This window comes from Elephas maximus, chromosome 21 (genome assembly GCF_024166365.1).
Source record: "Elephas maximus indicus isolate mEleMax1 chromosome 21, mEleMax1 primary haplotype, whole genome shotgun sequence".
Classification (NCBI taxonomy): domain Eukaryota; kingdom Metazoa; phylum Chordata; class Mammalia; order Proboscidea; family Elephantidae; genus Elephas; species Elephas maximus.
The window spans coordinates 56637511-56659957 of record NC_064839.1 but is presented as its reverse complement, the minus strand read 5'-3'; the positions used below and the strand labels follow the sequence as shown (position 1 = coordinate 56659957).

Sequence of the window (22447 nt, the reverse complement as noted above, 5' to 3'; positions counted from 1 at the left end):
GAGGTTCCTCCCAAACCCTCCCCCATTCCAAACTAGCCTGGTCCCTTGGGAGCCACACAGTCTGGCCCCTGTTCTGTGTCCAGCAGACAAAGGGTTCCAGAGGGGCCACTGTCCCATCCCTAGGCCCTGGGCACTCAGGGAGTGAAGAACATCCCAGGATTGATCCCAGACCTGCAGCTTTGAGCAGACCCAACCTCAAGAGGGTTGTAATACCCTAAAGGCTCATAGTCCTCTCAACCAAGAGGGACACAGAGGACCAGACAAAAACAGCTCTAGACCCCAGAGCCCTCCTGGAGCAGGAGCACCAAAGGCTGTACTGGCTCTGCAGAGAAACCACCTCACACACTCAGGAGCCCACGCAGCTTTTTGTCCACCATGGTGCCCCTCGTCAGCCACAGTGGAGCCCCCAGCACTCACCTCAGCCACATACAGCAGCCTTGGAGAACAGCTGTCTCTTGGCCCCCAGAGGACTGGTCAGAGTCATCCCTCTTCACCTGAGCTCCATACCAAAACCTCTGGAACTCTCCAGATCTCCTCTGCAGAAGGTGGACAGGGCTCTCTTGGGCAGGAGGATTGTGGAGGGGCACGAGTCACTGTGACAATGTTGCAGTTGGGGTTACTGTGAATAACACAGTGACACAGCATCCTTCCAAAAGCTTCACCCAAAGTTCATGGTGTAGTACCCCAGAGTGCAGCCAGCAGTGCCTATCAACTCTCACAGGGCACATGGCATCTGCTCTGCCACCCAACCACTGACAGCAGAGTTCAGAGACAATGGGACAAGGATATCCCACTGATGACAACAGAAAAGGAAACCCAGCTCCTGGGGCATCGGAGGCAGTTGGAGGCCTGCTGACCAGCTGTCTTATGTATCTAGTGCTGCTGTAACAGGAATGCCACAAGTGGGTGGCTTTAACAAACAGAAGCTCATTATCTCACGGTCTAGTAGGCTAGAAGTCTGAATTCGGGGTGCCACCTCAAGGCAAAGGCTTCCCCTCTCTGAGGGCTCTGGAAGAAGGACCTTGTCATCAATTTTTCTGTAGTCTAGGAGCTTCTCAACACAGGTACCTCAGATCCAAAGAACGTGATCTTTTCCTGGCACTACCTGGTGGTATAAGGTCTCCCTGTCTCTCTGCTTGCTTCTTTCTTTTATAACTCAAAAGACATCGACTCAAGATACAATCTAATCTTGTAGATTGAGTCCTGCCTCACTAACATAACTGCCTCTTATCCAGCCTCATTAACATCATGGTCATAGGATTTACAACATATGGGAAAATCACATCAGATGACAAAATGGTGGACGATCACACAATACTGGGCAGCATGGCCTAGCCAAGTGGACACACATATTTGGGGTATGCAATTCAGTCCATAACACCAGCTTTGCACAAGGGAGGTGGAACTGAGGCAGGTATTCACCAGAGTATTTTGATCCCTCTGAGTGGGTACAAAGAGAACACCAAGGAGTTCTCAGGACAAGCTCGTGCCTATGATCAAAAGGATGAGCCAAGCCTGGTAGGTATGGGGGGAGAGAGGCAGCAGACATGCCCAGTCATTTTCACTCTTCCTTATACTTTAAAATTTTCACCAGGCACAGTTACTGCACTTACAATGGGATTTGTAGTGAACAAATGTAAGTGTATTTTTTCAAAACTCATCCTTTGGCAGTGCTGGAACAATTCTAGGTCCTGAGCTGTGACTTCTATCCCACCCACCTGCCCCTGTGTGAAGCAGAGTCTCTGGGTGCTAATCACCCCTGAGTCAATGAGGGAGAAGCCAGCAAAACAGAAAAGAGTCCCTGATCTAGGCAGCAAGGCACAAGTCAGAAGTGGAGCAAGGCACCCTTCTTGGGCCATCAGCATCAAGGACAGCCTGGGAAGAAGTGGGAGGCAGGGCCTAGGGCAGCTGCTAACCTGCAGCCACTACTGGGAGAAACTCCTAGGACCCAGTTCTCTGCCCCTAAGGTACATCCTGCGCTCTCACATAAAAAGGGGCAAACTTCTGATTCATACTCCTAGGTGTCCCCCTCCCCTGGGCTGGAGAGCCCCTTACCTCCTATTTTGGCTTCTGCTCACTTCTCTGGCCTTCCTGGGGCAGGTCTTGAGGAAATAAAGGCCCCCAAATAACCCATGCACAGTGGGGATGGGCAGTCAACCACCCTGGCTGCTGCTGGAGTGGCGGTGGTTGGGGGGCTGATTTCCAAGATGGACAGCTAGCTCTGGGGGAGACTCAGGACAGGCTGGTATAGCCATACCACCCTGAGAGGCCCCTCAAATGTTTTAACAAGAAACCCCTGGGGTGTGAAGCCCAGCCCAGAGCTCAGGTCTCTACCTCTGGGTCTGCCTTCCTACCATCCTGCCAGAGCGGGATTGGGGGCAGATATGTACCACTGTGGTATTTCTGTAGTAGTTGTGGCTGTGATGGCCACAGCCTCACAATGCCTTGCAAAAACCCATGCCTAAGCCCCAGCCCCTCTCACTAGGCACTGCAGGCCTGACCAGGATTTTGAAAGGTGTTATGGATTGAATTGTGTTCCTCAAAAATATGTGTTGTAAATTCTAACCTCTATACCTGTGCTGTAATCCCATTTGGACAAGGGTTTCCTTTGTTATATTAATGAGGCAGTATTAGTGTCGCCTGTGTTTTGAGTCAATTTCTTTTGACATATAAGAGAGCAGATTAAGCAAGCAAACACGTACATGATACAAGCACATGATCTTCCAAGGAACCTAGGAAAAGAAGCCTAAAAGAGACAAGGACCTTCCTCCGGAGCAGACAGTGAGAGAAAGCCTTCCTCTAGAGCTAGAGCTCTGAATTCTGACTTCTAGCCTCCTAAACTGTGAGAAAACAAACTTTTTGTTGAAGCCACCAACTTGTGGGAACATACTACCATGAATTCAGGGGGGTACCACAGCCATGTGGCCCATGACCCAAACCAGCAGGTATAGTGCCATGGTGGTGACATGGCTACCTGGACTCCCAAGCCCCTGGAAGGTCGCCAGAGACCCCGCCAGGGGAGTCCCTATGGGTCATGAAACAGATGAGCCCAAACCAATCCCCATCTCAGCCTGAGCTCATAGTGGGTACACTCCTGCTGACACCTGCCCCCTGGCCATTGTCTGCTGCCTTCCCAGGAACAGCCCACAAAAGTCCCCCCTCCTCCCTCAGGACTGGTCAAATATCAGGACCACAGCTGAGCATCTCAGACACACCACTCTGCAATGCCCGCCATTTTGGAGAGGCAGCAGGAAGGTTGGGCTGCCCCTGGTGCACTGGCACTGCCCCAGCCTTGCAGTCACTGGGCCCCTTGGTGATATTTCCCTGCCCTCTATGCCACCCTGTCCCCCATCACACCCAGTACCCCACATCACCTTGCACCCATGTCCAGTTGAGCAGCAGGCTGGGGTGAACCTTGAATCTTTCAGCCTATGAGGACGGTTGGTAGGGCTGAGTGGTTTGCTTTTAGAATCCTTTCTCCCAGTGAAATGTTTGGGCGGGTGTCTCTAGAAGAAGATCCAGGTAGGTGCCATTGAGGGCTGGGGTGTCCAGCGGGCCCTTGGGCACTAAGAAGCCCCCGCCTACCAACCATGGTCCATGAGGTGGCTCCTCCAGTGGGGTGACCCAGAGAGGTGACAGTGCGGGCAGGAGATTGTACAACCAGGTCCAAACAGCCAGGGCCTGGCATGGCCCTTATCCTGGGGTCATTTTCGGGGGACAAGTTATGCAGGGTCCCTGGACCAGCATGGCCTTCTATGAACCACACCCCTCATTTAACCTCCCCTAGGAACCAACCAAGGCCCATGCTCACACTTCAGAAACAAAGAACCTTCTGGAAATGGCCATCTCTCCTCCTGAGACTCTCCCCAGCCACTGGTCAGCTGGTCCATCCCGCATCTGAATGGCCTACAGAAGACATACCCCCTCAGGCAGCACTCTTGCACAGACCTCACCTCAGGCAAGGAAGTGCGAGCACCCCCCCATACACCTGTTCCCTAGGACCACATCCCCCAGGAGCTGGGCTGCTCCCTACCTTGCAGGGTACAGTATCACCTCAAAACCCTTCCTGGGTGCTAGGAGTGCAGGGACTTGGCCAGGTTGCCTGCCTACCCCTCTTGCAGAGATGACCACTGATCAGAGATCCAGGTTCCACAGCACTGGTTACCTGGGACAGGTGAGCAGTCCAAGGAGCCTGGAGCAGTGCAAGGGCTCAGGAACACAGGGCATTTTGTCAAGGACCCTCCCACTGTGTAATGATAATTACCACAGCGAAGGACTCAACAGCAAAAATCTGCCCCTCAGTTCCGAGCCCACCATGGCCAGGGTCAACACCGGACCCAGGGATAGCATCCATTAGTCTCTTAGTTGGGGGCTTCCCAGCCATCCCATGCATGTCCCCTAGCCTGCACTCAGACCTCAGCTGCCTTGGACCCAGCATGTGTCTGGCCACAGGTACTCACAAAAGATAGGAGACAGCACCGGGCACCTCACCTGTGGTCAACCTCCCCATGGGCAGACATCCCCCCTCTCCAGAGACAACTGTGCCCCACAGAGACAGGCACAGACACAGGAGGCCACAACCTTACTAGCAATCCTACCCTACATCCCTCAGGAAACATTCTTCCCACTGTCCCCCAGTGGGCATGACTGCAGCCAAGCCCCCACCACAACTTGGATGAGCCCAGCCTTGGAGAGGCGTCCCAGGGAGGAAAGGTGAGAAGCCAGTGCCAGCTCTTCCTGGGAGCCTCTGGAGTCTCACAGAGGAAAGAAGGCTGCAGCTGGGCCGGTATTCATTGCACGGAAGTTTGCTGGAGCAGCATGTCAATCAGGGTTCCTTTGGGCAGGAACTGATCCATAGCCTGTCGTGGACCACCACCTACCTCGAGGTCTCCAGGGCCATCTCCCTAGAAGAGGGGTAGTGCAGGGCACTCCACACATAGCCATATCATCCAGGTCATCATCAGGGACACTGTGCTGGAAATCTGCCAACCCCCAGGGAAGGGGGTCCCAGAGCAGCCCCTCCAGGAGAAGGCCTCATAGGAATCCCTCCTTTGCCTTTTAGGCCAGGAACAGGAGGAGTCAGGTGGGACCTGAGCTCAGGTAGGCCCTCATGCTGTTCTTCTAACACACGCCCAACCCACACTCTGCATGCCTTCCCTCCTGTCTTAGTCATCTAGTGCTGCCATAACAGAAATACCACAAGTGGATGGCTTTAACAAAGAGAAATTTATTTTCTCACAGTGAAGTAGGCTAAAAGTCCAAATTCAGGGTGTCAGCTCCAAGGGTAGGCTTTCTCTTTCTGTGGGCTCTGGAGGAAGGTCCTCGTTCTCAATCTTCCCATGGTTGAGGAGCTTCTCAGGTGCAGGGACCCCGTGTCCAAAGATGCGCTCTGCTCCTGGTGCTACTTTCTGGGTGGTATGAGGTCCTTCAACTCTCTGCTTGCCTTCCTTTCCTTTTATCTCTTGAGGGATAAAAGATGGTGCAGGCCACACCCCAGGGAAAATCCTTGTATGTTGGATCAGGAATGTGGCCTGAACAAGGGTGTTATACCCTACCCTAATCCTCTTTAACCACAGGCAGAGATTATGATTTATAGTACATAGGAAAATCACAAAATGAAGGACAACCTCACATAGTCTAACAAAGTTGGCACATATTTTGGGGGGGATGCAATTCAATCCCCCCAGCCTCCTCATCCCAGCCAAGTACTAGGGCCCTGCCACCTGACATCCAACCCTCTTTTCTTCTCCCTGCCATCCACCCAGCCCACCGCAGGGTGCTGCAGGCAGTACAGGACTGATGGAGTTCCTGCCATCCAGCATATGACCCCTCAGAAGGCCCCCCCAGCACCCTGATGTTGCCCAGCAGTCAGGCCACCGTCCATGATGTCCCCAGTCTCCTGTCCCCCCACACCCTCTTGCTGTTTGCCTCACCCTTGGACATCCAGCAGCCCTGACAGCTTGAGCATCTACTCTTCTCTACCCATGCTGCCCCACCCCACCACCTAGTCCTGCACCTGTGGCCATGGAGTTAGGCTGGCCTTCTGGACCCTCTCTGCTTCTGTGGATGCAGCCAGCCTGCTCTGGCTCCAGCCCCAGTTCTTGTCACTGAGTGTCGCGCTGTGGTAGATGACTATGACGATGGTGACTACAGTGGCACCACCCACAGTAGCAACCACCTGCTCTACACAAGCCCCAGTGTCTCCCAGAGTCCTGGAGCTGTGGAGCGCAGTTGGTGTGTAACCCTATAAGAGGCTGGCCACCTGGAGGGAGAGGATAGTTATGGCTGGGGTGGGGGCCCTAGTAATGACCACATGGGCACAAGGATGGCAGTGCAGAGCCTGGCCTGGGACTAGGCAAAGGCTGAGGGAGGCCCTGGGCTGGAGTCAGGTGTCTGTACAATTACCCCCTCACCCTCTGTCAGCCTGATCGATAGGGGCTCCAACATCATTCCCTCACCACAGGGAGACTGAGTCATGAACAGTGAATGGCCTGGGGTAGGCTCACCCAGACTGCTTGGGAGGAAGCTATGAGTCCCAGCTGCTGGCTCAGGCTACTGGGGCAATTCCTGGAGACCAAGGACTCTGAGCCATGAGCCTGATGATTGTGCCTCCATGGTTTCCCATGGGGCTTCCATCAAGCCCCCACTCTGTTTCCCTGGGGATATCCTTCTCCCATACCATGGGCAGCTCAGCTTTCCAGGGGTACCTGGCCCAGCCCTCTGAGGCCCTCTATGGCCCTCCAGCCACTGCAGGGCCAGGCAATATTGTCTGAATCCCTGTCACTATTGGTGGTAGAGTACTAATAGTTACCACGGTGGCATGGCCCCTGCTCAAAATCATCTGGCTCCTGCCGACCCCATTGGTTGCTAGGCCTGGTCACCTCATGCTGTCCTCCTAAAAGTCCTGGAGGTTGGCAGAGTGATCCTGTCTCCCTAACAAAGCTTGGGAGGCACAGCCACAGGCCTGTCAACAGCAAGAACTTCACCCACTGCCCATCTAGAAGGCACCCACGCAGAAGAAGGCTCTGGACATCCACCTTCAGCCAAGCTGAGCAGCACCCAAACACCTAGGTGCCCAGACCCCAGCTTCCCCAGCACCATCCCTAACAGTTCAGAGAAACCACACACTGCTTACCTCAGCTGGGCAGTCTCAGGCTACCTTTTCACTGGTCTGCACTGGCTCCTAGCCTGAACTCATGGACTCTCCGGCCCCCAAACAAGGGCAGGAACAGACCCAGGGCCTTTGGGGCTATAAGGCTGCCTACTTCCTGGTGGTGGCCAGCATGAGCTCTTGTGCAGGGAAGAGTGAGGCCTTGCTAAGAGGGCCTCAGACAACCCTACCCCACCTACCACCTCCCACTCTGTACCAACAGACCCCTGCCCACTCACCCCTCTGAGGCCCCACGCTGAGAGCTCAGAGCTTTCAGTACCCCCCAGACTCTGCCCTGCCCTGGACCTCCAATAGAACCACCCCCCACAGCCCAGGCCAGAGGCCACTGAAGAGCAGGTGGAAGGCCTGTACAAGCTTGCTCCACACCAGGGCCACCACTCCAGAAGGGGCAGAGAGGACTGTCTGGGCAGAGAGGGGTGCTGGAGACCACAAGGCTCTGGGTTTCCCCCTTTCAAGCCCCAGTGACTCTTACCAGAGTGCCCCCAAGCACTCCTTCACTGGCCTTAGGACAACCCATCCCTTACCCCTCCTTCCTCCCCTCTGCTGTCTTCTCCTCCTTTCCTCAAGTGGAAAGCACCAGGAAACCATGCCAGACAGGGGTACAGAAGCTGGATGCCCAAGATTTGGTAAGAAGCTCTGATGCCGTGATACTATGGTGGTTATTACCAATGTGTCTGGCTTCCCAGCTAATAACAGCTGAGACACCTCCAGAGGCAGACAGGTGAAGAACCCATCCCTCCTCCCTTCTACCCTTAGAGGTGGGGCCTGTTTCCAGGTCCCATCTCCTCTACCCAGCACCTGGCCAGGGCAGCAGTAGACAGTGATGCTGGTCTAGGGGAGTGGCCCTGGGAGCTTGGGGGAGGGGGGTCTCAGCTGAGGATGCTCATTTGCCACCTCTACCCAATTACTCCTCCCCCACCATGTCTCTTTCCCCGGGGCTCCTGGGGACCCCAAGAACCCTGGGCCCTCACTCTGGGCAAGGGGACATTCTGTACAGAATACCCTCATTGTGGGGTTACCTCCATCATGGCTCAGACCAAAGCCAAAAGCCCTTCAAGGGACCCCTCATGTGATAGCCAACACAGCCAGGATTTGGGGTGGCAGACCTCTTTGGGACAGCACTGTGGAGGCCAGGAGTACCCAGTGACAGTGAAGAGGGCCACCAGGCCACCCTAACCTGGGCTTCAAACAGGGCCTGTGATCCAGATGGCCACTGCATTGCAGCCCCACATCCCCACCCCATCCCCTGAGCCAAGGGCAGATCCTGACCTATGCATTGACTTTGGAGACTTGGAATTCTGGAGAACAGCCCAGGGCTGAGGGATACCCACCCAACCTTGTCAAGGACAGAAAAGGCCAATATTTGCCCAGGAGGGCAGCGCTGGCCAGACCTAGCAGAATTTGTGCAGGTCCATGACACAGTGGTTATAGCTGGAGCCACAGTGACACATGTCTCATAAAAAACTCACCCAGTGGCATCTGAGTCTACAGAGGCTCAGAGCAAAGGCCATAGAACTCCTCAAGCCCACATCCATGCAATCTTGCCTGGTGCACTTCCCTAAAGGCAGTGGCAGGTACAGAGGGACTCTGTGCTGCCCTGTGACAAGGTGGGTATGGTGGCAGCTACTACTGTGTGAAAGACCAAGCCCAAAACTGGATTCCAGCAGAAAAGTGGATGGACAGCTGCCAGCAGGGGCGGGGATCAGGCAAAAGGACAATGTTAGAACCCTGAGCCCTGCCAGGCTCTACACTAACCCGACCCTAACCGTCCAGACCCTACACAGGCTTCATTTCATGGTGAGGACTAGAAAGGGTGAGCTGGGGAGGAAGTTCTGATGAGTGAATTAGGGGGTACCCACTGTGAGGCCTGAGCTCACCAAGGGCCAGATACCCCTTTCAGGAAACTTGACAGGGTCAGCACAGTGAAGGTGAAGTTCAACTGATATGTACACTTCCAACAGAACGTAGCCCACGCCTTGGCAGAGTTGAGGAGGTGGAAGTGTGCCAGAAAGACTTGGCTGGAGGCCTCCTGGGGAAACTGTGTAGGTCTTGGGTCCTCCTAGCCCCCTATCCTGGGAAGAGACCTTCAATCCTTCTGCCTATTTGTCCTTCAGTCTACCTGTAGCCCAGCCAAGCCCAATGCCCTCAGAGCCAGCAGGGAGATCATCCTGGCAGCCAGATCTCTGTGGAACCCCCAGTGCAGCCTGTACCACTCCATGGCCTTGAGTTAAGTACCTGTTCTGGCTTTTGGGATGCCACACCAGTCAGACAGGGTCCAGGCTCTTCTTGGTACATCAAGCGCACAGTGGAACAGCAGGAGCTCATCTGGCTGGATGCATCAGGGCTCAGCCCACTCGCTACGCTACCCCTATGTGTGCTCACAAATGTGTTTCTCCCATATCATCACTGTGGCCCAGAGCCTGTCTTCTACAGCAGGAGCTGGTGCCCCGCACAAGAAGGGTGCTCAGGGCATCGCTCATCAGCTGCCTTTCCTGGGTGCAGATGGGCGAGCTTCAGTCAAAGGGTATGGAGGCTTGTGGACCTGACACTCTGGGCTCCAGGTCAACCGTAGCCTTGGCCACTGCAGGGTTATGCAGGCCTTCAGCCACCTAGCCCTTCTGGGGAGCCCTGGGCTCAGCCAGACCTCTGGTAGTGAGGCAGCCCCACCTTTAGGCTCCATACCACACAACTTCCACACACAGGAAACAGATAAGCTCTAGACCAGCAAGGACTCAGAAATCAGCTTTAAGGCATCAGTTTTCCCTTTCTGCCCCTCCTGCCCTGCCTCTCAGTCAGAAATCTCAGCTTTCTGTGGCCTCATCCCTTCCCCTCCATTTACACACAGTACATGCAGATTTCCAAATATGGCTTTTAACGTAAAGATAGCATCACACTGAATATTTTTCAGCAACTTTTTCCCCCCAACACCAGTGTCTTAGTCATCTAGTGCTGCTATAACAGAAATACCACAAGTGGATGGTTTTAACAAAAAGAAATTTATTTTCTCACAATCTGGTAAGTTACAGTCCAAATTCAGGGTTTCGGCTCCAGGGGAAGGATTTCTCTCTCTATTGGCTTTAAAAGAAGGTTCTTGTCCTCAATCTTCCCCTGGTTGATCCCTGAGAGGCCAGGACAAATGCATCCTGACCCCTGAGGTTTACAGCCAGGTACAGATGACGATCACAGCTGTGTAAACATCTGCATGCATACAATGTGAGACCAGGAAGGAAGCTCGGGGCTCTTGGGAGTGGATCATCAGGACATAAAACACTCCCTAACACATTTAAAAGAATAAAAATCATTAAAGTATGTTCTAGACCACAATGGAATTAAACCAGAAATCAAAGATAGCTGGGAAATATCAAAATATTTGGAAATTAAACAACACACTTTTCAATAAGACATAGATCAAAGACAAGTCTGAAGAGAAATTAAAAAATACCTTGAAATAAATAGTAATGGAAAGACAACTTATCAAAATGTGTGGGATGCAGTAAAAGGAGTGCTTAGGGAGACATTTATAGCATTGAATGCATATGTTAGAAAAGAAGGAAGATATAAAATCAATATTTTAAGCTTCCACTTTAGAAAATCAGAAAAGAAAGAACAAATTAAATCTGGCACGAGCAAAAAGAAGATAAATAATTAAAAAAAAGCAGAAATCAATGAAATTGAAAACACAAATTTTCAATAAAACCAAAAGCAGATTCTTTGGAGAGATGAGTAAAATTGATAAATCTCTAACTGTACTAACCAAGAAAAGAGGAGAGAAGACACAAATTACTAAGAACGAAAATAAAGGACTCATCACTACTGATACTACGGACATTGAGAGGATAATGAGGGGATATTATGAACAACTCTAAGCCCAAGTATTTAATAACTTTGATGAACTATAACAGTTCCTTGAAAACCAGAGGGTTCGACAGGGGCCACTGCCCCATCCCCAACCTTGGGCACCCAGGGCATGAGTGACATCGCAGGTTTGATCCCGAAGCTGCAGCTTTCAACAAACCCAACCTCAGGAGGGATGTAATATCTTAATGGCTTACAGTCCACTCAGCCAAGAGGGACACAGAGCACCAGATGGAAACAGCTCTAGACACCAAAGTCCTCCTGAAGCAGGAGCACCAATGTCTGCAAAGGCACCAGCAGGCAAACTACTTCACAGGCCCAGGACCCCATGCAGGGCTGTGCCAATCATGGAGCTCCTCCTCAGCCACAGTGGAGCTCCTAACTCTCACCCAGAACACATGAAGCAGCCCTGGAGAACACCTGTCTCTTGGCCCACAGAGGGCTGGTCAGAGTCACCCCGCCTTAGCTAAGCTCCATACCAAAACCTCTGGCTCTCTCAGAATCCCCAATGCAGAGGGAGAATGAAGGTGTCCCAGGCAGAAGGATTGTGTGAGGGCAAGTGTCACTGTGACATTATTGCATTTGGGGTAACTGCTACTACCACAGTGACATAGCACCCACACAAAAGTCCTGCCCGAAGATCCTGGTGCAGCACCCTGGGGAGCAGCCTGGCAGGACCCATCACCTCCCACAGGGCAAAAGGTATCTAAACTGTCACCATTCGTGAGTGCCAGAATTTGGAAGCAAGGTTGTCCTACTGATAACAAGAGAAAATAAGGCCTAGCTCCTGGGGCCGTAGAGACAGTTGGAGGCCTGCTGACCAGCTGTCTTACTTACCTACTGCTGTTGTAATGGAAATAACCACAAGTGGTTGGCTTTAACAAACAGAAGCTTATTCGCTAACAGCCTAAAAAAAAAAAAAAAACACAGCCTAGTAGGCCAGAAATCTGAATTCAGGGCACCACCTCTAGGGGAAGGTTTTCTCTCTGTGGGCTCTGGAGGAAGGTCCTTGTCATCAATTTTCCTGTGGTCTAGAAGTTTCTCAACACAGGGAACCCTGATCCAAAGGATGAGCTATGCTCCTGGCACTACCTTCTTGGTGACATGAGGTCCTCCTGTCTCTCTGCTTGCTTCTCTCTTTTATATCTCAAAAGAGATTGACTCAAAATACAACTTAAACTTGTAGATTGAGTCCTGCCTCATTAACATAACTGCCTCTATTCCAGCCTCATTAACATCATAGAGGTAGGATTTACAACACATAGGAAAATCATATCAAATGACAAAATGGTAGACAATCACACAATACTGGGAACCATGGCCTAGCCAAGTTGACAGACATTTTGGGGAGATACAATGCAATTCAATATGTCAGATCTGCAGAAGGGAGGTAAAACTCAGGCATGTATGCACGAGAGAATTTTGATTCTTCCAAGTGTGTGCATGGAGAACACCAAGACAGCTGAAATGCAGGCCTGTGATCACAGGGACCAGCCCAGCCTGGTAGGCATGGGGGGAGAGGGAGAGGGGACATGCCAAGTTCATTTACACACTTCCTTATATTTTAAAATTTCACCAAGCACAGATACTACATGTATAATAGGATATATAATGAATGAATGTAAGTGTAATTTTGAAAACTTCCCCTTGGCAGTGCTGGAACCACTCCAGGTCCTGAGCTGCAAATTCTGTCCCCCCACCCCCAACCCGCCATTGTGGAGCTCAGGGTATCTGAGCACCATCCACCCCGACTCCCTAAGGGAGAAGCCAGCAAAACAGCAAAGAGCCTCCTCAGAAGGGACAGCAAGGCACAAGTCAGAGGTGGAGGCAAGCGTAACATCTCAGGGCATCGAAATCAAGGTCATCCTGGGAGGGCTTGGAGGGCAAGGCCTGGGGCCACTGCTGATCCATGGCCACAGCTGGGAGCAGATCCTAGGGCCCAGGTCTCTGTCCCTAAGGCACAACCTGTGCTCTCACAGAATAAGGACCACACTTCTAAGATTTACACTCCTAGGTGTCTCTTTCCTCCCCTGGGCTGGAGAACCCCTGACCTCCTCGCTTGGCCTCTGCCTCTCCTCCAGCCTCCCTGGAACAGGTACTGCTGGCCCCAAGAATATAAAAGGCCTCCAAGTAATCCATCCATAGTAGGGACGGGCAATCACCCACCTGGGTGACACTGTAGTGCTGAGGGATGATTTCTATGATGGACAGGCACCCACCAGTTCAGGAAGCAGTGCAGGACAGGCTGGCATAGCCATGTAACCCCGAGAGGCCCCCCAGATGTTTCAGCAAGCAGCCCATCAGGCGTGAAGCCCAGTCCCAAGCTCAGCTCTGTGCCTCTAAGGCTGCCTTCCTGCCATCCTGCCAGAGGGGGATTGGGGGCAGGTGTGCACCACTGTGGTATTACTATACTGATTATGGTTATTATGGCCACAGCCTCACAATGCCTTGCAAAAACCCATCCCTATACCCCAGCCCCTCTCACCAAGAACTGCAGGCCAGACCAGGATTTTGAAAGGTGTTATGGATTGAATTGTGTCCCCCCAGAATATGTGTTGTAAATCCTAAACCCTATAAAAACCCTATACCTGTGGCTAAAATCCCATTTGGAAATGGGTTTTCTTTGTTATGTTCGTGATGAAGTACTCACACAGGGTGTGTCTTGGTTCAATCTCTTTTGAGACATGAAACAGCAGATTAAGCAAGCAAACATGATGTAAGCCACAGGGTCTTCCAAGGAACCTAGGAATAGAAGCTGAAAAGAGACAGGGACCCTTCCCAGAGCAGACAGAAAGAAAGCATTCCTCTAGAGCTAGTGCTCTGAATTCTGACTTCGAGCCTCCTAAACTTGAAAAACTAAATTTCTCTTTCTTGAAGACACCCACTGGATAAGTAAAACAGACAGAGACACACCACCATGGATTCAGGGTGTGTCCCAGCCATGTGGCCCATGACCCAAACCAGCAGGTATAGCACCACGGTGGTGACATGGCTAACCAGATCCCCAAGCCCCTGAGAGGTCACCACAGAGACACTGCCTGGGAAGTCTACCCAGGTCATGAAAGAGATGGGCAAAAGCCAACCCCACCTCAGCCTAAGCTCATTCGTAGTAGATACACTCCTGCTGACCCCCCACCCATGGAAATTGCCTGCTAGCTTCCAGCGGACACCCACAAAAGTCCCCCCTCCTCCCTTGGGGCTGGTAAACATGTCAGGGCCACAGCTCTGCACCTCAGACACAAAACTCTACAATGCCACCCCATTTTGGACAGAGGCAACCGGAAAGTTGGCCTACCCATAGTGCCTGGCACTGCCCCAGCCCTTCAGTCACTGAGCCTGTTGGTCATACTTCTCTGCCCTCCACACTACCCTGCCCTCCATGACACCCTGCACCCCATACTTCCCAATACCCCAAACCCAGCTGGACAATAGGCTGGGATGAGAATTGACTCTTGCAGCCTATGAGAAGTGTGGGTAGGGCTCAGTGGTTTGGTTTTAGAATCCTTTCTCCCAGTTGGAAGGCTGGGTGAGTGACTCTAGGAGGGGTCCCAGGGTGGAGCCATTGAAGACTGGGGTGTCCAGTGGGCCCGTCAGCACTAAGCAGCCCCTACCCACTGGCCCTGGCCCAAGAGGGGGTGCCTCCAGGGCCCTAAAGCGGGGAGTGCCCAGGAGAGGTGACAGTGCTGGCAGGACACCGGACAACCAGTTCCAAGCAGCCAGGGCCTGGAGTGGCCCCTTTCCTGGGGACAAGTCATGCAGGGCCCCAGACCAGCCCAGCCCAGCCTTCTGTGAGCCCCACCCCTAACTGGATCTTCCCTAGAAGCCAACCAAGGACCATGCTCACACTTCAGAAACAAAGAACCTTTCTGTAATGGCCTTCTCTCCTCCTGAGTCTCTCCCTGGCCACCGGTCAGCTGGTCCATCTGCGTGAGAACTGCCCACAAAAAACACCCCCTCGGGCAGTCTTCCTGCACAGACCCCACCCAAGGGAAGGAAGTGCAGACACCGCCCTATACACCTTTACCCCTTAACCACAGCCCCTGGGTGCTGGGTTCCTCCTTATCTTGCAGAGTACAGCATCACCTCAAACCCATTCCCAGGGACCGTAAGTGCGGGGAATAGGCCAGCAGGCAGGCCTGCCCCGTGTACAGAGAAGACCACTAAGCAGAGATATGGGGTCTGGGGCACTGGCTATCTGTGCCTGTTGAGCCCTCCCAGGAGCCTGGAGCAGGACAAGGGCCCATGAACACACGGCTTTTTGTCAAGGACTCTCCCATTGTATAACTATAACTTCCAGAGTGACAGGCCCAGCAGCAAAAACCTGCCTCTCAGGTACCACTGTACCATAGCCAGGATCAGCACTAGACTCAGGGACAGCATCTATTGCCCCTTTAGCTGGGGGCTTCCCAGCCACCCCATTTCTCAGCCTGTGCTCTGATCCCGGCCACCACTGATACCACCATGGGTCTGGCCAAAGGAAGTCAGGCAAGACAGGAGAGAGCTGGGCACCTCACCCCTGCTCATACTCCCCTGGGGCAGACACCCCACACCCAGAGACCTCTCTGACCCATGGAACTAGGCACCCACAAGGGGAGGCCGCATCCTTGCTAGCAACCCCACCCTATGCCCCTGAGGAAGCACTGTTCACACTGACCCCTAGTGGGCATGACTACATTCGACCCCCACCCCTACGTGGAGGAGCCCAGCCTTGGAGAGGCGCCCCAGGGAGGTAATGCGGGGAGTCAGTGCCAGCTCTGCCTGGGAGCCTCCGGAGGCTGACAGAGGAAAGCACGCTGTAGCTGGGCAGGTATTCACTGCACAGAAGTCGCTGGGGCAGCATGTCAGGCGGGGCTCCTTTGGGCAGGAACTGATCCCTAGCCTGTCAAGGACCCCCACCCACCTCAAGGCCACCAGAGGCTTCTCCCCAGAAGAGGGGTAGTTCAGCATTCTCTGCAAAGTATCATCTTGACAAGGTCATCATCACGGACACTGTGCTGGCAATCTGCCAGCCCCCAGAGAAGCCCCTTCAGGAGCAGGCCCCACAAGAATCCCTCCTCAGCCATCTAGGCCAGGAACCAGGTGGAGCCAGGTGAGACCTGAGCTCAGATGGGTCTTGATGCACTTCTTCTAACACACGCCCAGCCCACACTCTGCAGGCCTACCCTCCTCCTCCCAGCCCAGTGCAGGAGCCCTGCCACCTGGCGTCCACCCCTCTTTTCTTCTCCCTGCCATCCATCCCAGCCCGCTGCAGTGCAGGATCCCGCAGGCAGTGCAGGTCATATGCAGTTCCTATCACCCAGCCTATGGGCCCTCATGGGGCCCCCAGCATCCCAAAGTAGGCCAGCTCAGCCGGACCGTCATTCACAGTGTCTCCGTTCTCCAGGCCACCCATGCCCCTTTATTGTCAGCCTCACCCTTGGAATCCAGCAGCCCTGACAGTCTGAGCACTTCCTCCCCACTCCCCAGCCCACCAGCTAGCCCCGCAGCTGTGATCACCGAGTGAGGCTGGCCGCCTGAACCCTCCCTGCTTCTGAGGATGCAGCCAGCCTTCCCCCGCTCCAGCTCCAGTTCTTGTCACAGAGTGTCAAGCTATGGTAGATGACTACAACTATGTTGATCACAGTGGCACCACCCATAGCACTAACCACCTGCTCCACACGAGCCCCAGGTCATCCCAGACCCTGAGGCAATGGTGAGCGAGGGCAGTTGGAGGGTACCCTCTGTGAGTCAGGCCACCTGGAGAGAGGAGATATTTGTGTTTGGGGTGGGTAGTCCAGTGTGACCACATGGGCCCAAGGATGGTCAAAGGGGCAGTGCAGAACCTGGCCTGGGACTGGGGAAAGCCTGAGAGAGGCCCGGGGCTGGTGTCAGGCATGTACACAATTAACCCCTCATCCTCTGCCAGCCTGATCCATAGGGGCTCAATCATCACTCCCTCACAATGGGGAGACTGAGTCAAGAGCAGTGAAGGGCCTGGGGCAGGCTCACCCAGGCTGCGAGGGAGGGAGCTGAGAGCACCAGCTGCTGGCCCAGGCCACTGGGACAATTTTGGGAGACCAGGGAGTCTGAGCCATGAGCCTGGAGAGTGTGCCTTCACAATTTCCCAGGGGACCTCCATTAAGCCCCACTCTCTTTCCCTGGGGATATCCTTCCCCCACACCACTGGCCCTCCAGCCCCTGCAGGGGCAGGCAATATTGTTTGAGTCCCTGTCACTGTGGGTAGTGGAGTAGTAGTAGTTACCACGGTGCCATGGTCCCTGCTCAAAATTGCCTGGTTCCCACCAGTCATATTGGCAACTAGGCCTGGTCACCTCATAATGTACTCCCAAAAGTCCTGGAGGTTAGAAGCATGATCCCCTCTCCATAACAAGGCTCAGGACTCATAGCCACACACCTGTCAATAGCAAAGACTTTTACTCACTGCCTCCTAGGAGGCACCCATGCAGGAAAAGCTCTGGCTATCCACCTCCAGCTGAGCTAAGCAGCACCCAGACCCCCAGGTGCCCAGGCCCCAGCTTCCCCAGTACCTCCCCAACTGACCACGGAAACCACAGACTGCTTCTGTCAGCTAGGCAGTCTCAGGCCACACTTCCCTGGCCTGCTCTGGCTCCTAGTCTGATCTCACTGACTCTCCTGCTCCTGAGCAAGGGCAGGAGCAAACCCAGGGCCTCTGAGGCTATGAGGCTGCCCATTGCCTGGTGGTGGCCAGTATGAGCTCCTGTGAAGGGAAGGGTGAGACCTCGCTAACTGGGCCCTATACAACCCTACCCCACCCACCACACCCCACCCTGAACTGCCAGAACTCCACCCACTCAGCCCCTTGAGGGCCCTGAGGTCCCACACTGAGAGCTCAGAGCTGTTAGTGTCCCCAGACTCTGCTCTGCCCTGGACAACCCTCCCAATACAACCACTGACCACCCTAGTCCAGAGGCCACAGAAGGGCAGAATGAAGGCCTATGCAAGCCTGCTCCACACCAGAGCCACCAGTCCTGAAGGGGCAGATTGGGTTGCCACCTTTCAAGCCCCAGTGCCTCTTACCAGAGTGCCTCCATGCACCCCTTCACTTGCCTCAGGGCACCCAGCCCTCAACTGTCCTTCCTCTTCTCTGCTGTCTTCTCTGCCTTCTCTCAAGTGGGAAGCCCCAGGAAACTATGCCAGAATTGGGCCCAGAGGCTGGATGCCCAAGATTTGGTATGAGGCTCTAATGCTGTGATACTGTGGTGGTTACTAACACTGTGGCTGACTTGCCAGAAGACACCAACCAAGACACCTGAAGGGGCAAACAGGGTAAGAACCCATCTCTGCCTTCCTTCTTACCCACAGGGGTGGGGCCTGTCTCCAGGTCCCATTTCCTCCACCCAGCACCTGGCCAGGGCAGCAGTAGACAGTGATGCTGTTGGAGGGGATGGGCCCTAGCAGCTGGTGTGTGGGGGAATGCTCTGCTGTGGATGCTCCTTTGCCACCCCTACCCCATTCCTGTACCCCCCATTTTCTCATCCCGGGGGCCCTGGGGGCCCCCGAGAAGAACAGATCCACCCTCTGGGCAAGGGGACATTCTGTCCAGGACCCTCTCACAGTGGGGTTACCCCCATAGTAACTCAGGCTGGAGCCAAAAGCCCTTTGGAGGGCTCACTCATGTGGTAACCAACACAGCCAGGAACTGGGGTGACAGACCCTTTTGGGTCAGCACTGCAGAGGCCCAGAAAGTCCACTGACAGCAGAGAGAGGGACAAGCTTCCATGAACTGGGCTGTAATCCCAGTGCTGTCACCCAGATTGCCACTTCATTGCAACCCCCTCCCTACCCTGCAGCCAGTGGCAGATTCTGATCTGTCCACTAACTTTGTAGACTTGGACTTCTGGAGAATAGCCCAGGGTTGATGGACACCCAACCAATCCTGTCGAGGCCAGAAAAGGCCAATGCTTGCCCAGGAGGGCATCCCTGGCCAGATCCAGAAAATTTGTGCAGGTCCATGACACAGTGATTATGGTTGGAGCCACAGTGGCACACATTTCACATAAAACTCACCCAGTGACCTCCATGATTAGAGAGGCTCAGAACCAAGGCCATAGAGCTGGTCAAGGGCACTCTCCATGCAACCCTGCCTGGCACACCCCCCTGCAGGCATCAGAAGTTACAGAGGGATTCTGTGCTACCCTGTGTCAAGGTGGGTATGGTGGGAGCTACCGCTGTGTGAAAGGCCAAGCCAAAAACAATCCCAGCAGCCAATGGAGAAACAGAAAAAGAGGCCAGTGCCGGAGCTTGAGACCTGCCAGGCTCTGAGACTAATACCACCCTTATAGCAGGTACCCTGCAAGGGGCTTCAGTTCACGGTAAGGACTAGGAAGCGTGAGCTGGGGAGGACGTCCTGCGGAGCTGTGGGGCTGGAGTTCAATCAGGGTCATAGACCACTTTCAGGCAGCCCAAATAGGTCAGAAGAATGAAGGTGAAGTTCAGCTGATGGATAGACTTCCAACAGAATATAGCCTTCACCCAGTCAGAGCCAGGGAGCAGAAGTGTGACAGAAAGGCTCAGCAGCAGTCCTTCCCGGGGAGCCCCGGTTTGTGGTGGATCCTCCCACCTGAGGAAAGAGACCTGCACCCCACCCGCCTATTTGTCCTTCAGCCTACCTGCAGCCTAGCCAAACCCACTGCCCTCAGCACAACAGGTGAAACCATCCTGGCAGCCAGGTCTCTGTGGAGCCCCCACTACAGCCTGTACCCCTCCATGGCCCTGAATAGATACCTCTCCCAGCTTTCAGGATGCCACACCAGTCAGTCAGGGTCCAGGCTCTTCTTTATATGTCAAGCGCACAGTGGAGCAGCAGGAGGGTCATCTGACTGGTGGGACACAATTCAGCCCACTCCCCAGCTACCCCCATGTGTGCTCACCAGCATGTTTCTCCCATATCATCACTTTGGCCCAGAGCCTATCTTCTACAAAAGGATTCAGTAACCCACACAAGAAAGGTGTTCAGGGCATCACTCACCAGCAGCCTTTCCTGGGTCCTGATGAGCCATCTCCAGTCAAAGGGGATGGGAGCGTGTGATCCTAACACCCTGGGCTCCAGGTCAGCCGTGGCTATGGACACTGCAGGGTTATGCAGACCTCCAGCCACCTAGTCCTCCTTGGGAGGCCAGCGCTCAGCCAGGCCTGTGTTGTCCCTTAGGCAGCAAGGCAGCCTCACCTCCAGGCCCCATACCCCACACCCTCCATACACAGGAAGCAGATAAACTCTAGGCCAGCAAGGCCTCAGAAATCAGCTTTAAGCAAGGAATCAATTTTCCCTTCCAGCCCCTCCTTCTGGCCCTGTTATTCCCCAGACCTCCATCCCCTCCTGCCCTGCCTCTCACCCGGAAACCTCAACTTCCTGGTGCCTGGGTCCTTACCCCTCCACTTAAACACTTACACAGATTTTCAAATACTGTTTTTAACATAAAGGTAGGATCACCCTGCATATTTCTCTGCAACTTATTTCCCCCACCCCACCAGTCAATAATGTGTTTCTTCATTCAGTCCAAAAACCACAATATTTCATTCATTCAGTAAATATTCTAGCATCCCCAGTGCATGTCAGGCCCCGAGAAGCCAGGACAAATGCATCCTGAAACCTGGGGTTTACAGCCAGGTACAGATGACCATCACAGCAGTGCAAACATCTGCAGGCATGCAATGTGAGACCAGGAAGGAAGCTCAAGGGGTCTTGGGAGTGGATCGGCAAGACATAAAACATACCTTAACATATTTAAAAGAAAAGAAATCAATAAAATATGTTCTAGACCACGATGGAATTAAACTAGAAATCAATAACAGAAAGATAGCTGGGAAATATCAAAATACTTGGAAATTAAACGACACACTTTTCAATACACATGGGTCAAAAGAGAAGCCAGAAGAGAAATTTAAAAATACTTTGAACTAAACGGAAATGGAAAGACAACTTATTAAAATGTGTAGGATGCAATAAAAGAAGCGCTTACAGAGACATTTATAGCATTGAATACATATGTTAGAAAAGAAGAAAGATATAAAATCAATATTCTAAGCTTCCATTTTAGAAGACCAGAAAAGGAAGAACAAATTAAATCTGACATAAACAAAAAGAAGATTAATAAAAACAGAGCAGAAATAAATGAAATTGAAAATAGAAATTTAATAGAAAAAAAAATCAATGAAACCAAAAGCACGTTCTTTGTGGTGTTCAACAGAATTGATAAATTTCTAGCCAGGCTAACCAAGAAAAGAAGAGAGAAGACGCAAATTACTAATACCAGAAATTAAAAGGGAGTCATCAGTACCCATACCATGGACTTTAAAAGGATAATAATGGGATATCATGAACAACTCTATACACAATTATTTGATAACTTAGATGAAATGTAACAATTCCTTGAAAGACAGAGGGTTCCCCAGGGGGCACTGCCCCATCCCTAGTCCCTGGGCACCAAGGGCATGAGAGACATCCCAGGTTTGATCCTGAAGCTGCAACTTTCAACAGACCTAACCTCAGAAGGGATGCAATACCCTAATGTCTTACAATCCACTCAGCCAAGAGGGACACAGAGCACCAGCTGGAAACAGTTCCAGGCCCCAAAGCTCTCCTGGAGTAGGAGGAACCAAACACTGGAAGGCACAGGCAGGCAAACCACTGCACACTCTCAGGACCCCAGGCAGGGGTTTGTCCACCACAGATCCCCTCCTCGGCCACAGTGGAGCCCTCAGCACTCACCAACGCCATAAGCAGCAGCCCTGGAGAACAGCTGTCTCTTGGCCCCCAGAGGGCAAGTCAGAGTCATCCCTTCTCATCTGAGCTCCATACCAAAACCCCTGGAACTCTCAGAATCCCCTCTGCAGTGAGTGAATGGGGCTATCCCAGCTGGAGGATTGTGTGGGGGCATGTGTCACTGTGACAATTCTATGATGGGAGTGTCTTAGGATACCACAGTGACACAGCACCTGCTCAAAACCTTACCCAAAGCACATGGTGCAGCACCCTGGAGTACAGCCTGGAGGTCCCCATCAACTCCCACGGGGCACAAGGCATTTGACATGTCACCCACTTGCAGGCACTGGAGTTTGGAGACAATGGAACAAGGATGCCCTACTGATGACAATAGGAGGCCAGTTGGAGGCCTGCTATCTTAATTATCTAGTGCTGCTGTAACAGAAATACCACAAGTGGGTGGCTTTAACAAACAGGAGCTTCTTCTTTCACAGTCTAGTAGGCTAGAAGTCTGAATTCAGGGTGCCAGCCCCAAAGGCATGCTTTCTTTCTCTGTGGGCACTGGAGGAAGATCCTGGTCATCAATTTTCCTATGGTCTAGGAGCTTCTCAGCACAGGCACCCCATGTCCAGAGGACATACTCTGCCCCGGAGCTACTTTCTTGGTGGCATGTGGTCCCTCTCTCTCTGCTTGCTTCT

General features: G+C 53.0%; 1 protein-coding gene across 3 annotated transcripts in view; it reads right to left on the bottom strand.

The window, feature by feature from the left end:
* Positions 1 to 3380: 3380 nt before the first annotated feature.
* The window catches only part of LOC126064689 (uncharacterized), a 302693-nt gene continuing 283626 nt past the window's right edge, over positions 3381 to 22447 (bottom strand). For all 3 annotated transcript variants that reach the window (XR_007514579.1, XM_049863883.1, XM_049863887.1), the window contains one exon: positions 3381 to 3506. Coding sequence is in view for 2 of the 3 variants with exons in the window: in XM_049863887.1 (XP_049719844.1) it covers positions 3425 to 3506 (82 nt within the window). In the remaining variant the exon portion in view is untranslated. The remainder of the gene's footprint in view (positions 3507 to 22447) is intronic.